General features: G+C 44.6%; 1 protein-coding gene across 1 annotated transcript; it reads right to left on the reverse strand.

Annotated features, from left to right (window-relative positions):
- Positions 1–1,742: 1,742 nt before the first annotated feature.
- Positions 1,743–12,373, reverse strand: RHOU (ras homolog family member U). Its single transcript, XM_061624486.1, has 3 exons — positions 11,522–12,373; positions 8,098–8,156; positions 1,743–2,908 (listed from the first exon to the last, which is right to left on the reverse strand). Exons 1-3 carry the CDS (start codon positions 11,826–11,828, stop codon positions 2,453–2,455), a joined length of 822 nt encoding a protein of 273 aa, XP_061480470.1. The 5' UTR covers positions 11,829–12,373; the 3' UTR covers positions 1,743–2,452.
- Positions 12,374–13,170: the final 797 nt, after the last annotated feature.

Consider the following 13,170-nt stretch of genomic DNA (forward strand, 5'->3'; position numbering starts at 1 on the left):
ATAAGTCAAAGTCTCTACTGTCCCTCCCTGCCCCTGCCCCAAGAATGGTCTCTTAATTGGGCAGGAGAGTTGTGGGTCAGTTTAAAGCTACTATCAACATTAAAACAGGAAACATATTCTAGCAGGTTTAGAGACGCATTGATAAATTTGTAGGCAGAAAGCCCAGTCAAAGCTGAAAAAAATATTCCTGGGTGCTAGTATTAATTTCTAAGCAACTGTAGGGTTTGCCACCGGCATTTCTCATTCACAAGATCCATGGAAATAAATGGAGGTTCCACAAGAGGACAGTGGGATCATGGATTATATTCACAGGGCTTGCATATGAGAAATTCCTTCAAGACTAGACATGTGGACTATGTTCAGACATAACAGAAAAGCATGGTTTCCTGCCACATGAATAGCCACAGAACCTCGAACTCACGTGCTTCCATCTTTCCTCTTGTGCATGCCAGGAAGAAACGGGAAGCATCCACTTTAGTTTTTAAGTTAACCACAGTTCCTGTGATGTCCAAACTTGGAGAATGATGGTTTGTTTAAACTATTGTTAATGAGAATGAACCAGGATCTGAAACCATGGTTTGATCCTGGCTTATTCTCACTAACCATAGAGTCACGGCTATCCTTGGATTCACATATTTCCATCTTTTCCGTTTTCACGTGCCAACATCTGCTTTAGTTTTTAATCCAACCACAGTTCCCCAAACTTAAACTCACAAGGAACTGTGAGTAGTTTAAAATCTAAAGTGGATGTTGGCACATGAAAGTGGAGGAGAGAACATGTGAATGCAAGGCTCACTATGACTCATTCATGTAGAAGGAAACCATTGTTCACCATCATGCCTGAACTAGACCAAAGTTTAAACATAAGATGAAAATGGAATAAATGTGAAGGCTACTTTAAAGGTGGCGTGGGTGGGGACAGGCAATATGGAAAAAGAGGCAATAAGACTTTTGAACTCACTCTGCAAAGATCAGATTGCTAAATAGGTCCAGTCTTCAGAATTCAGAATGTTGCATTACTTAATTAGAACAGGAATTCCTGTAGGTAGATATTGGAGCAGATAATATTCTACAACATTTCAGACCCATCTCAGTTTAATCTATTGCAAGGGAAGGTCATCTTATGAAGATTTAAAATTTCTTTGAATTGTCTCAAAAGGGATTTGAGTCTCCAAATGTTGCATGTCAGCTAATGTTTGTTTTGTTCAAAACAAAATGTGGAAGACCATAACAAAGCATGGACAAAGGATGTAGTCCAGGTAATTGTGACCACTGGTAGCCTGTGTTTTTCACTTTTAAAAAACATTTAAATTGCTACATGAAAATTGGCAGGAAAAGATATGGCATATTTTCAGTCAGGGCCAATTCATATGGCTGATACATTTACTTGGAAGAAATTACCATTAACATCAATGGATGGATTTCCTAGTCCTTATCACTGATAACTTGTTCACACCCCATCTTGCCTTATATTGACAGGCATTGAATTCTATCATGCAGAAAGATGGCCTATCTAAGATACATAATTGTGTGGTACCCAACTATATGACGAAAGCTATAAATGTAATTAGTTGAGATTATCTTGTGGAAAACATGATCACTTGACTTAAGACCATCAGACTGTTACATTTTGTGTGGTGTTTCACAGATATTTTGTGTATCCTTTAAGGGGAAAAAATTACATCCTTTATAAATTGATTAAAAAGCAGTCACAGGGTCTCTGTAAATAGAAAAGCAACCCATTGCTATTCAAAATATTTTTATATATATAATTCGCCAAGCATGCATGTTACACCATGTAAAAGTGATTTGTAAGTCAGGGATCTACAGATAAGATGCAGTTATGCAAGCAGCTCAATGTATTAAGACATCCCTACACTGTGCGTGAAGTAGGCATATCATCTTAAGAAAAATATATAGGATTTACGTGCAGATTCTGCTAATTTATTAAACTATGGATATTTCTGGAATGCATGTTATCACTTCTGAAGACCACAAGATCAAAAACAGGGATTAGGGGTTGGAAGCAGCTTTTAAAGCTAAGTGTCATTAAGTGGCACACATCTTCTAATATCCACCTGAAGAACTCTGTCCTCCTCTAGTCCTTCACTGTCTCCATGTAGGCTTTGTAGCAGAGGCATGTTCTGGCTCCTCCCACTTCTGCAAAAAGTCAATTCCTTTGTGCAGCTTTTGGTTTCACAAAGGTGTGAGGTAAGTTGTCCCTTGACAAGAGGAAACTCTACTGCTCCTGATGAAAACCCTCCCCCAACACGTCAAACAGCTATCTCAAGTTTTTTTTAACCCACATCTCCTCCTCCAGTGAAAATTGATGATTTTTAGCAGCATGTATAATTGTGGGATTTGGTCCGTTCACTCTGGAATAGAGAGATTTTGAGCTAATATAGCTTTGACCTGCTCTCAGTATTCAACTAAATAAGCCTTGCAAAATTTACTATACAAAACAGCAGTACTTTTTCCACCAGGATTTGGAGAGGTTTTTCATTTTGTCTGGAGTCCTGCTTTTAGATTTCTTTGGCTGTTGCTGCGTATCAGAGTACTGAATGCCAGCAACAATGGCTGCATCAAAGACTTCTTTGAGGTTTTTCTGAGTCAAAGCGGAGCACTCGATGTAAGAGGCAGCTTTTATTTCCTCGGCACAGAGCCTTGCAGCCTCCTCTGCCACAGGCTTTTCTTTGCATTTGTCCAGCTCAATGAGGACTTTGACATCCTCCCGGAGATCCGACTGTGTCCCAACGAGAATAATAGGTGCTTTGGGGCAGTGGCATCGGATTTCAGGAACCCACTTTTCATTCACATTCTGGAAAGAGGAAGGGCTCACAACACTGAAGCACAGCAAAAAGATGTCTGTGTTGGTGTAGCACAGTGGCCGGAGCTTGTCAAATTCATCCTGTGCAAAAGGAAAAAAGAAACATGAATACTGAGAGACAGTGTGTTCATAAGCAAGAGTGCTTTTCAAGTTCCACAATTCAAGTTGAGGGAGAGATATTCCAACTACTGAACAGCTATGGAATCACCCCATTTACCTAGGAATTCCTACCTAGTATTTCCTGAGGAAATCTGATTCCAAACCACCACTCATAAATATATCAGAATAATTTTAAAAAACCTGTCCAGGTAGTAAGCCGACACTCGCTGCATAAACACAAGCCCTATTCAGGTATTAAAATGGCAAAGAGGCAACATCTGAAGGACCGTGTCTTCCCATATGAGCCTGTTCAAGCTCAGAGATTGTTGGGGGAGGCCCGTCCCCCGGTCCTGCCACCCATACAGGCATGTCTGGTGGGAACACGGGAGAGGGCATTCTCGGTGGCTGTCCCCAGGCTCTAGAACTCCCTTCCTAGGGAGATTGGACTAGCTCCTTCCTAGTTGTCCTTCCGTCGGCAGGTGAAAACTTCTATTCCAACAGGCTTTTGGGAAGTGACTGCAAGGGCTATAAATAGGGTGCTTTTTCCCTGATTTTTTTTAAAAAATTGTTTTTTAATCACTATGTTTTAAATGGTTTTAATTCTATCAATACTTTAACTACATTTTAATTATAATTTTCTTTAAGTTTTACTTTTATGTTTGTAACTGTATTTGTTTTAATTTTTGTAAGCTGCTGAGTCCCAGTGATGGGCAAACGGCGGGATATAAAATAAAAATCAGTACAGTGGAGCTACATATTTAGCCCCCCCCAAAAAGACATTAGAACCTCTGCAGCAGAGACCTTTTGTATCCATGGAGGCTTCCCGCACAATGATTGAGAACCCTGGAAGATCAGAGCAAAGCAGGGCAAACACTAGGCTAAACGGCTCATCCCCTGACAAGCAAGCTTTCCACAGGCAAAGGAGTTTTTGACATGGGACATCATTCAGTCTTAGGATCTGCCTCCTGCATTGTGAAGAGGCACAGACCCAAGAGTCAGTGTGAGTCTGCAGGACGTATGGGTCAGCCGTATAGAAAAAGGGCATACAATAAAGCAGGACATGCATCAGGCAGCAACTGACGAGCACAAATGGGAAACTGAATTGGTTCAAGGGAAGGGCTTTGCTAAAACGCAGCTTTTATCCCTTCCTAGTGGTATTCCCTGGAGATTATTATTGGGGTTTGTTTCATTCAAATATTGTAATTAGTGACCCTGGAAGGGAAGTGGGAGCGTGCTGATGAAACTTGCAGATGACACTCAGGAGGTACTGCAAATACCAGAAGGACTGAGAACTCATGTAGGATGAATTGGATTGCCACATGAACTGATGTAACACAAAGGGAATTAAATGGAATAATACAAACCTAAGCAAAGGAAAAGAAAATTGCCACCTGGAGCTTTGGCAGCTGGGAAAGAGTCATGTAAAATATGATCTCCAGATCTTGTCTAATCAAAAGATGACTATGAACTACCAATGTGATGCAGTCGTAAAAGGGGAAAGGCAGTTCTCAGATGGATGAGACAATGCTGAAATAAAATCTGATATACTGGCCAGCAAAAAGTTAGATTTGTTTAAATTTGAAGTGATTCCCCCCCTCCCCAAAAGAAACCTTGAGACACCACGATTTTCTAGGGACCAGAGAAGCACACTTCTTGAACTCTGCAGCAACCCACGTGTCAGCGGCCAGCTTTTGGTCTCCAATAGCTACTAAGAGACTGGATTTCTGTACTTCTGCTTAAGCTCATTGACAGATCCCCACCTATGTTTAAAGAGGATTAACTCAGGCTGCACTAAGTACAAGGAACTACGGGGGGGGGGAGAGACAAGGGACTTTTTCTGTGAGCCTTTAAAAACTGGTATTAGAACAAGGCTTAATTCGGATATGCTCAGGAACATTTTCAGGAGCTAAGAACCTCACTGAGTTCAAAGCAGAGCTGCATACGTGATCTCTCTGAGAAATTCAGATGATCGACACAGTTAAGAGAGATTTCATACTAAATCCAGGCAGAACTTGACGCAGCACCAAGCAGTCATATGCAGTGATCAGCCATGTTACCTATGTAGCCGTGCTTTTAAATGCAGGGTTTTGTGTATCTTTTATGCCAGTTTCCAATGGGACTGATCTAGATGAGGACCCCAGTGTGGGCTAATTTTTTAAAATTTCTTGACCCCCTGTTCCGAGCCAGATCAGGACCCCCGCAAGAAAGAATGTGGATCCAGATCAGGTGCCCATGCTGGCAATTTGCGTAAACACACACACACAGCTCTGTAGCTAACAAAACTTGTAGCTTAGCCCAAGCGGCTTCAAGAGCTGTAGGTGAGAAAAGCAAATGAAGGCAATTCCTTCCCTCCACACATTGCCTTCATGCTGATAGCAAGACAAAAATACAGCAACACTGACTTTCCAAACAGATAGGGGAGCAATGGTGACCATGGTGGCATTTCAATTAAAATGCAGCATGTTTCTCAGGGTCTTAAATTAAGGAGTGCAAAGAGCAAACACAGTCTGCCAGTGCTTTGTTGCCAAACTGTAACGTGCACATAATTTGGAAGGGGTCTGAGGATCTTACTTGGAAATCTTTTGAAGGGACATAGATGTGCAGTTCTTCAAACAGCATCTAAAGAATTTACTACAAACCCCCTTCCACTTGAATATGCTTCTTTTCAGGGGTGCTTGCAAAAGGAGGCAGAGGTTTACAAGGCAGGGAAGCAGGATTCATTAGCTCACTTGTTTCACAGACTAACCCCCCCCAAGCAAAGCCAGAGCCAAAGACTCTTGGCACTTGGCGTTGGAGGCAGAGTTTGAACTGAGACATGTTGTACCACACTGCAGCTGCATGCTCTTGCAAGAGCCGTGGTTACAAATATTTGCACAATTAGAGCTTGTTTGCGTGTCCTCATAGCCAAAAGTAGTAATTGCCATTGCTTGAAACTGGAATGAGTTTGCATGATCAAGGAGTAAATCCAAAGATTAAGCCGAGCTAGGAGTATGAAAGAAAGCCCCTAGATAATCTAGGGCTCTTTTCACATCTCTTTATCATCAGCTAACAAACCATGGAAACAATGGCACAAGAACAAAGATGTCATGGGGGAAGGGCCATAGCTCAGTGGTAGAGTATCTGCCTCGCATGCAGAGGGTCACAGGTTCAATCACCAGGTAGGGCTCAGAAAGACTCCCTGTCTAAAACCGTAGTCAGTGTAGACAAAACTGAGCAAGACTGACCAATGGTCTGAGACAGTATGAGGCACTTCCTATGTTTACAAGTGGATGAGAGAGTATTATGTACATTATGAGAGCTGATGTAGTGGTTAGAGTGTCGGACTGGGACCTGGGAAACTAGGTTTCAAATCCCTACTCGGTCATGAAGCTCGGTGGGGACTTTGGGCCAGTCACAGTCTCTCAGCCTAACCTACCTCACAGGGTTGTTGTGAGGATAAAGTGGAGAGGTTTTAACTTAGAGGGAGAAGAACCATGTACATCATCTTGACCTCTTTTGAGGTAAAGTGGGATAGGAACGTCACAAATAAATAATAAATTAGGAATTGTGGCTCCAAAAGGCCCTCTGTAACAAGATGGAGAAGATAACCATTACGTGCCCATAGCCCATATATTGCTAACTAATGGGTTGTCCAGTATCAGCCAGGCAGAAATAGGAAGTCTCCATATGCATTATATTACAGGTGACCACTCTGTAGAATCCACTCAGACAACTTGGAAAGAGAAAACAGTGTCACACATCACAGTGTGTAATAGGCAATCTTTTAACCTGATCTGTTAGTTTCAAGTCAGGTAGTGGGTTAATGCCAATTTCACCCTAAATGTGTACTTACTTTCATATGCAGATAACCCACCACCACCCACCTTTGCAGGAACAGAAGGAGGCTACAACTGCAAATAAAAGGAAGTCCTTCTCTTCCCACAGTAGCCACACCTTCCTCTTTAGGCCAGGTACTCATATTTCTCTGGCAAGAAGGGAGCTGTTACAGGGCTGCTGCTTCCCATGCCCTCAGGGTAACTGAGAAGCCACCTGGGATAAGACTACACTAGAGCCCCTCTCGATCAAGCCTTGGGAACCTGGGATACTCCAGAGGTGGGGGGAGGACCTGCCTATGGGCCCTTGCTGCACACTCCCAGGCTTCTCATGTCACCCTGAGAAGTGGTCTGAGAAGAACTGGCAAAGCAAAGCCCTCACCACCACCACCAAATATACTGCCAAGGCAATAACAATCTACCACATGGCAGAGGCTTTTTTTCTTCCAAAAACAAGGCTAGGAGATCATTTGTACAAGCAAGTTGAAACAATGCTAAAAGACCAGAGGAAGGTTTGTTGTTGTTGTTGTTATGTGCCTTCAAGTCGATTATGAATTATGGCGACCCTATGAATCAGCGACCTCCAAGAGCATCTGTCATGAACTACCTTGTTTAGATCTTGTAAGTTCAGGTCTATGACTTCCTTTATGGAATCAATCCATCTCTTGTTTGGCCTTCCTTTTTCTACTCTATTCTGTTTTCCCCAGCATTATTGTCTTTTCTAGTGAATCCTGTCTTCTCATGATGTGTCCAAAGTATGATAACCTCAGTTTCATCATTTTAGCTTCTAGTGACAGTTCTGGTTTAATTTGTTCTAACACCCAATTATTTGTCTTTTTCACAGTCCATGGTATGCGCAAAGCTCTCCTCCAACACCACATTTCAAATGAGTTGATTTTTCTCTTATCTGCTTTTTTCACTGTCCAACTTTCACATCCATACATAGAGATTGGGAATACATGCTCTGAATGATCCTGACTTTAGTGTTTAGTGATACATCTTTGCATTTGAAGAGGCACCAAATGAAAAATTGGGGGAGCATCCAATCTTGCAAATCCATACACTGGGATGGGAAGCCTATGGGCCTCCAGATGATGTTGAACAACAATACCCATCATCCCTGACCTTTGATGGGAACTGGAGTCCAACAACATCTGGAGGGCCACAGGTCCCTTATCTTCGCCATACACCATAGGGCAGCGCTTTACAAAGGCTTAAAGGATTCCTGGTAATTTAGGAAGGCGGAACCTTTCAAAGGGAGCACAAATAATATTTTCTGTCTCAGCTTTTCCTCCCGTCCCCCACCAACTGCCCTCCAGGTTAGACCGCTGTTGAAATAAAGTAAGTCATTTTACTGACCTGGCCAGCTGTGTCACAGAGCTGGAGCCTCACTGGTCGGCCATCTACAGACACAACAGCTGAAATGGAAAGGGAGCGGAGAACCAATGAAAACTTTGTCCATTAATGAAGAATTGTGTCTTTTCCTCGCATTTCTCATTTACCTTTGAACCGGTTCCCCTTTGAACAGCCTAAGGGACTCAAAAGCACCCTCTCCCCAACTCCTAGTCTTACGAGTGGGGCTCTTTAAATTCATGACATTCCAACCGGCTAAGCAGCAAAATCACTGAAGGAAAGACACCTTCCTGGCACAAAGGAGGGAGAGCGCTGTCCCAGAACACCCAGGCAGTTTTGCAGTCCCACCCCCTTCTTCAACTTGCTTTTCTTGTCACGTTTGTGCTTTCAAAGCCCTGGCACAAAAGAGAATCTACGGCCTGCCTTGCTTTAAAGCACAGAGAAGACAATGCAAATATTGACACGGTTTCCTATAGGAAGCGGCTCTTCTTTTTGCAGTCCTTTCAGTTCTGACTAGAGAATTTATCATTTCACAAACACACACACCCAAAAAGAACAAGCTTGATAAATAACCACGTGTAATCACTGGCTGCCCATGAGGCCATTGTTAGGGTCACTTTCCTATTTAAGCACAAGATGCTTTTTCTTTTTGGGGTTTGGCTTGATTTAGCTTTCCCCCTGAAAGGGCTGTAAAATGTATTGTTTTTGTCACTGGGCTTTGCTGTACCAATTTTCAATGTTGTGGAAAAATTGTGCCCTTCAGGTATTTAAAGTAACAACATCTTGCTACAAAGCAAAGGCGATTGCAGTTTATTGCACGGCGATACCATACTCCAGGAAGAAGTGATTGGATTGGACTCACATAAAGTCTCAAAAACTGTACCATGGAGTCCAGCATTCAGTCATAACTCATTCAGGGTCCCTGGTCTGAGGATCCAGGCTTTAGCTCCCTTTGCATTCTGTGGAACTTACTTCCAAGTATATGTGCTGCAGAGGGTTGGGCTGCACAGGTATAAGCTAGTATAACATACAGGGAGGGTGTCCTTCGAAAGGCCAAATGTCTCACCCCAAAGGTCAGGCCAAGGCCATGTTACACACAACTGCAAACTAAGCCCCTGCATTTCCACAGCAGGACAGCTCTTTATTTTCTGTAATGTTTGAAGGGCATTTGAATGTCTGAACATGCACACACACACCACACATGACTGAAACTCCCAGTCACAGGTGCGTGTTTACCCTGTGTTTTCAGACACACCAGTGTCTGTCAAATGTTGTAAAAGAGGTTCAGTCAACACAGAAATGCATGGACCCCGCTCTACAAAATGTGAAGTGGCACCAAAATTCTTGTCCCAAAAGGAGTTAAGACAGGAATGACAACCCAGCAGTTTCCCACTTAACACCCAGAAATCTGATTAAAAATTGGGCAGATTGACAGGAGCAATTTAATTAGTTCACAAGGCAAACAGCAGAAAGCCATCTATCCACACTGTCCCCCCCCCCAAAAAAAATCAATGGAGATTTAAACTAATAGAAAATGGGGGAGGTGGAGGAGATTGGACAAGAGCTTACTTTTCCCTCTTCTGAAACCAACTAAAGAGATAAGAATTATGGGGCAGCCAAGAGGATTTGCAAGATGATAGCAAAGTGTGACTTTGGGGGAAAATAAGGAAAAGAATTATCAGCAGGCACAGCACACTCAGCATAGTTTCTGATCCAGGGATAAATCCAACCAACACAAGCTCACAGTAATAAAAAGAATGTTGCTTTGAAAGATAAATATCTGGCACAGAAAGTCCCATGGATAATATAGGTTGCCCCCATAAGAGCTAGCAAGAATTATAAGGATCCTGGTTTTATTTGCTATCAAGTTCCTAGATCTCAAAGTTGGAAATGGCATGGAAAACATTATGGCAATATATGGTGGACGCTTCAAAACCTGGAAGCACACAAAAAGTACATTATGGCTGCTGTCTTATGCATACTTACACGAGGAAGCCCCACTGAACACAGTGGGACATAATTCAGAGTAAAAATACACAGGATTAGGAACATAGGAGGCTGTCTTATACTGAGTCAGATCACTGGATGCCACTGGCCCAGCTACCTCAGTATTGTCTACACTGACTGGCAGCAGCTCTCCAGAGTTTCCAACAGGAGACATTGTTAGCACTACCTAGAGATGCTGGGAACTGAACTAGGCGGCTTCTGCATGCAAGGCAGATGCTCTACCACTGAGCTACAGTTACCCTACAGCTCTGCTGTTTCAAAGTCCAGGTCAAGATTTGTACGAGTCTTTTGTAAGAGACGTTGCATAAAATAGGCATCTCCCAAAATAAGGGCAGCATGTCCAGCACTGCCTTCAAACTTGGGTATGTTGTTGTTTTGTTGTTATGTGCCTTCAAGTCGATTACGACTTATGGCGACACTATGAATCAGCAACCTCCAAGAGCATCTGTCATGAACCACCCTGTTCAGATCTTGTAAGTTCAGGTCTGTCGCTTCCTTTATGGAATCTTGGGTATGTTATATGCAACTAAATATGAATAATTAGGTCTATGCAAGGGCCCTTTAGTTTGGTCCTTTAGCTATGTCCAATAATGGGAAAGAAGGAAGAGTTCATTCCCTCCTTTTTTACGCAGCTCTGGGAGTTGCTTTCAGTATTTCTCCGGGTCCCAACCCATACAGAGGCCCGGAGACCAGTAACAAGATCTAGGGCCTTTTTGGTGGTGGCCCCCGAATTATGGAATGCCCTCCCAGATGAGATATGCCTGGCGCCTTCCCTGTCATCTTTCCGGCGCCAGGTAAAAACCCACCTCTTCACCCAGGCATTTTAATGTATTTTATGCTTTTTAACCTTATTTATTTTATTTCTAGTTTTCTTTTACTTTGTTTATATAATGTTTTATATTGTTTGCGCAATACACACTTGCTGTATTTTAAATATTGTGGTTTTATCATGTTGTACACCGCCCTGGGAGCTGCCAGCTACAGGGCGGTTTAGAAATGCAACTAAATAAATAAATAAATAAATAAATATAAGACGCCCCTCTCAGGACAAGAGGGTGAAGGCGATCCATTTGGTCCCCTGGTCTTTGGTCCGAAGCTTTACGAAGCCCCTCTCCTATAATATTTGGTCCAACACTGTCACGGCCCTTCCTTTCTACCAGCATCCACCTTTTAAATGCAAGTCTCGGTCCTGAACTTCACAACGAAGGGAGACGCCCCTGCTTGAGTTCCAAGATTCAAAGTCAACAAAGCTTCCAAGAGAATCAACGTGGGGATCTGACTCTGAAAGGAGCCTCCCCAGCTGGATCGGATACGAGAGAGCGCGCTTTGCAATCTACCCTTCTCGAGACCCAAGGGCCTGTCCCAAAGGGAAGCCCTTCCTCGAAAGCCCTGGAGGAACCGGCTTTCGCTCCTGATCCCTTACCTGAAAAATTGTCAAAGGCGGTGGGGATATACTCCGTGGGGTAACCATTGGTGGTGTAGCTCACCACCAGGCTGGTCTTGCCCACCGCGCCGTCTCCTACCAGGACACACTTGATGCTACGGCGAGGTTCGGCTCCGACGCCGCTGGCGCCACCACCCGCTCCGGCCCTGCAGCGGCTCCCCAAGGCGGCCCCCAGTGCCGCTGCCCGGCCGCTGCGGACCCGGCGCGGCGGCACCGGGGGCACTTCGCAGCCTGCCGGCAGCGGTTTACTAATATATCCCGTCTCTCCTTCTTGCTGTGGCGGCATCCGCCTGGCTCCGTTGCAGGAGACTTTCTCGGAGAACAACGGGATCCGCAGAGACTGAGCCACTGGGGGTAGCGGCGGGAGGCGCACGGAAGCAAACAAGGCACAGAAGCGCAGCGGATGGAAGGGAGACTTTCTAGACAAGAGCGCGAAGCCGCCACCTCCTCCTCTACCTCCTGCCCGATCCCCGTCAGGTCTACTTGTAGGGTCTCTGCCTTGCAGCCAACTCCGAAGCCAAAGACGTGCCTCCTTGCTCCGTTAGCACGGCGACTCCCTCTCCTTCGCGCGGTGTTCTCGCCGTCTCACAGCGTGCGGACTACAATCTGGCTAGGCAGTCTGCTTCCAGATGACATAATACAGAAGAAGACCGAGGAAGCGAGCCAAAGAAGGCGGAGCAAATGGGGAGGGGAGGAGCCTGGTGTAGAGGAGACTGCCGGCAGGTGGCGCTCCTATCCGAGTCCTGTCTGCCCGGGCGGACGCGGGAGACAAGTCTCTGCACGCAGCGGGCTCAACTTCTGAACCGCTTGGAAACCTGGCAGCTTTCGATAACGCTTCTCATTGGCCAGTCTCTGTCTTTTCGAATGCTGACGACAATTAGGGGTACCTCTATTGGCTGGATATTTTTCACACGGCTACCCCGCGCCGCCCATGTTAGGTTCTCGTGGTCGTTGTAAGGCCCCTCCCTCTCATCATTTTCTTACCTACTCGAGTCCTTTCTCCTGCTATGCGTCTTTGTCACCTCTTCCTCCATTCTTTCCTCCTGCTCGGCTCTTGTGAGCCACTTTGCTTATCTTCCGCTTTTCCAGCGCTCTTATTCCCTGTGGGGCCCTGTCCTCTCCCTCCTTGAGTTGCCATGCCACAATGAGAACTTTCCAAAGGGGTAGCCCGCCGTGTTAGTCGCCTGCTGCAAAAACAACAAAGATTCCTGTGGCACCTAACAATTGGACTCTAGTCCACGAAAGCGTATGCTATAATGAATCGGATACCGATACTAAAACACACTCTCTAAGAAGTAAATCCCACTGCAGTTACCTGTTGGGGGACCTTCGTCATGTTTAATGGAACTGAGACATCCTACAATAAATGGACAATATAAAGAGGCATAACAACAATAAGAAGAAAGATCAGCAGCAACTGGCAGCTCCCCTTGTTGCCTGTGCCCTGATATCCTTTCTCTTCGCCCACAGACGTACGTAGTAGGCCTATGCAAAACGGGCTTCTCTGCGGGCCATTTCCTTCTCTTATCCTCTCCCCCCCCCTTCCTCCAGGCTTAGCTGTAAAACTAATCTTATCAAAGCTCGGCCTGTTTCACAGAGGCAAACCAACTTTGTTAGCCAATTTATCA

The sequence above is a fragment of the Rhineura floridana genome, chromosome 4, assembly GCF_030035675.1.
Source record: "Rhineura floridana isolate rRhiFlo1 chromosome 4, rRhiFlo1.hap2, whole genome shotgun sequence".
Classification (NCBI taxonomy): Eukaryota; Metazoa; Chordata; class Lepidosauria; order Squamata; family Rhineuridae; genus Rhineura; species Rhineura floridana.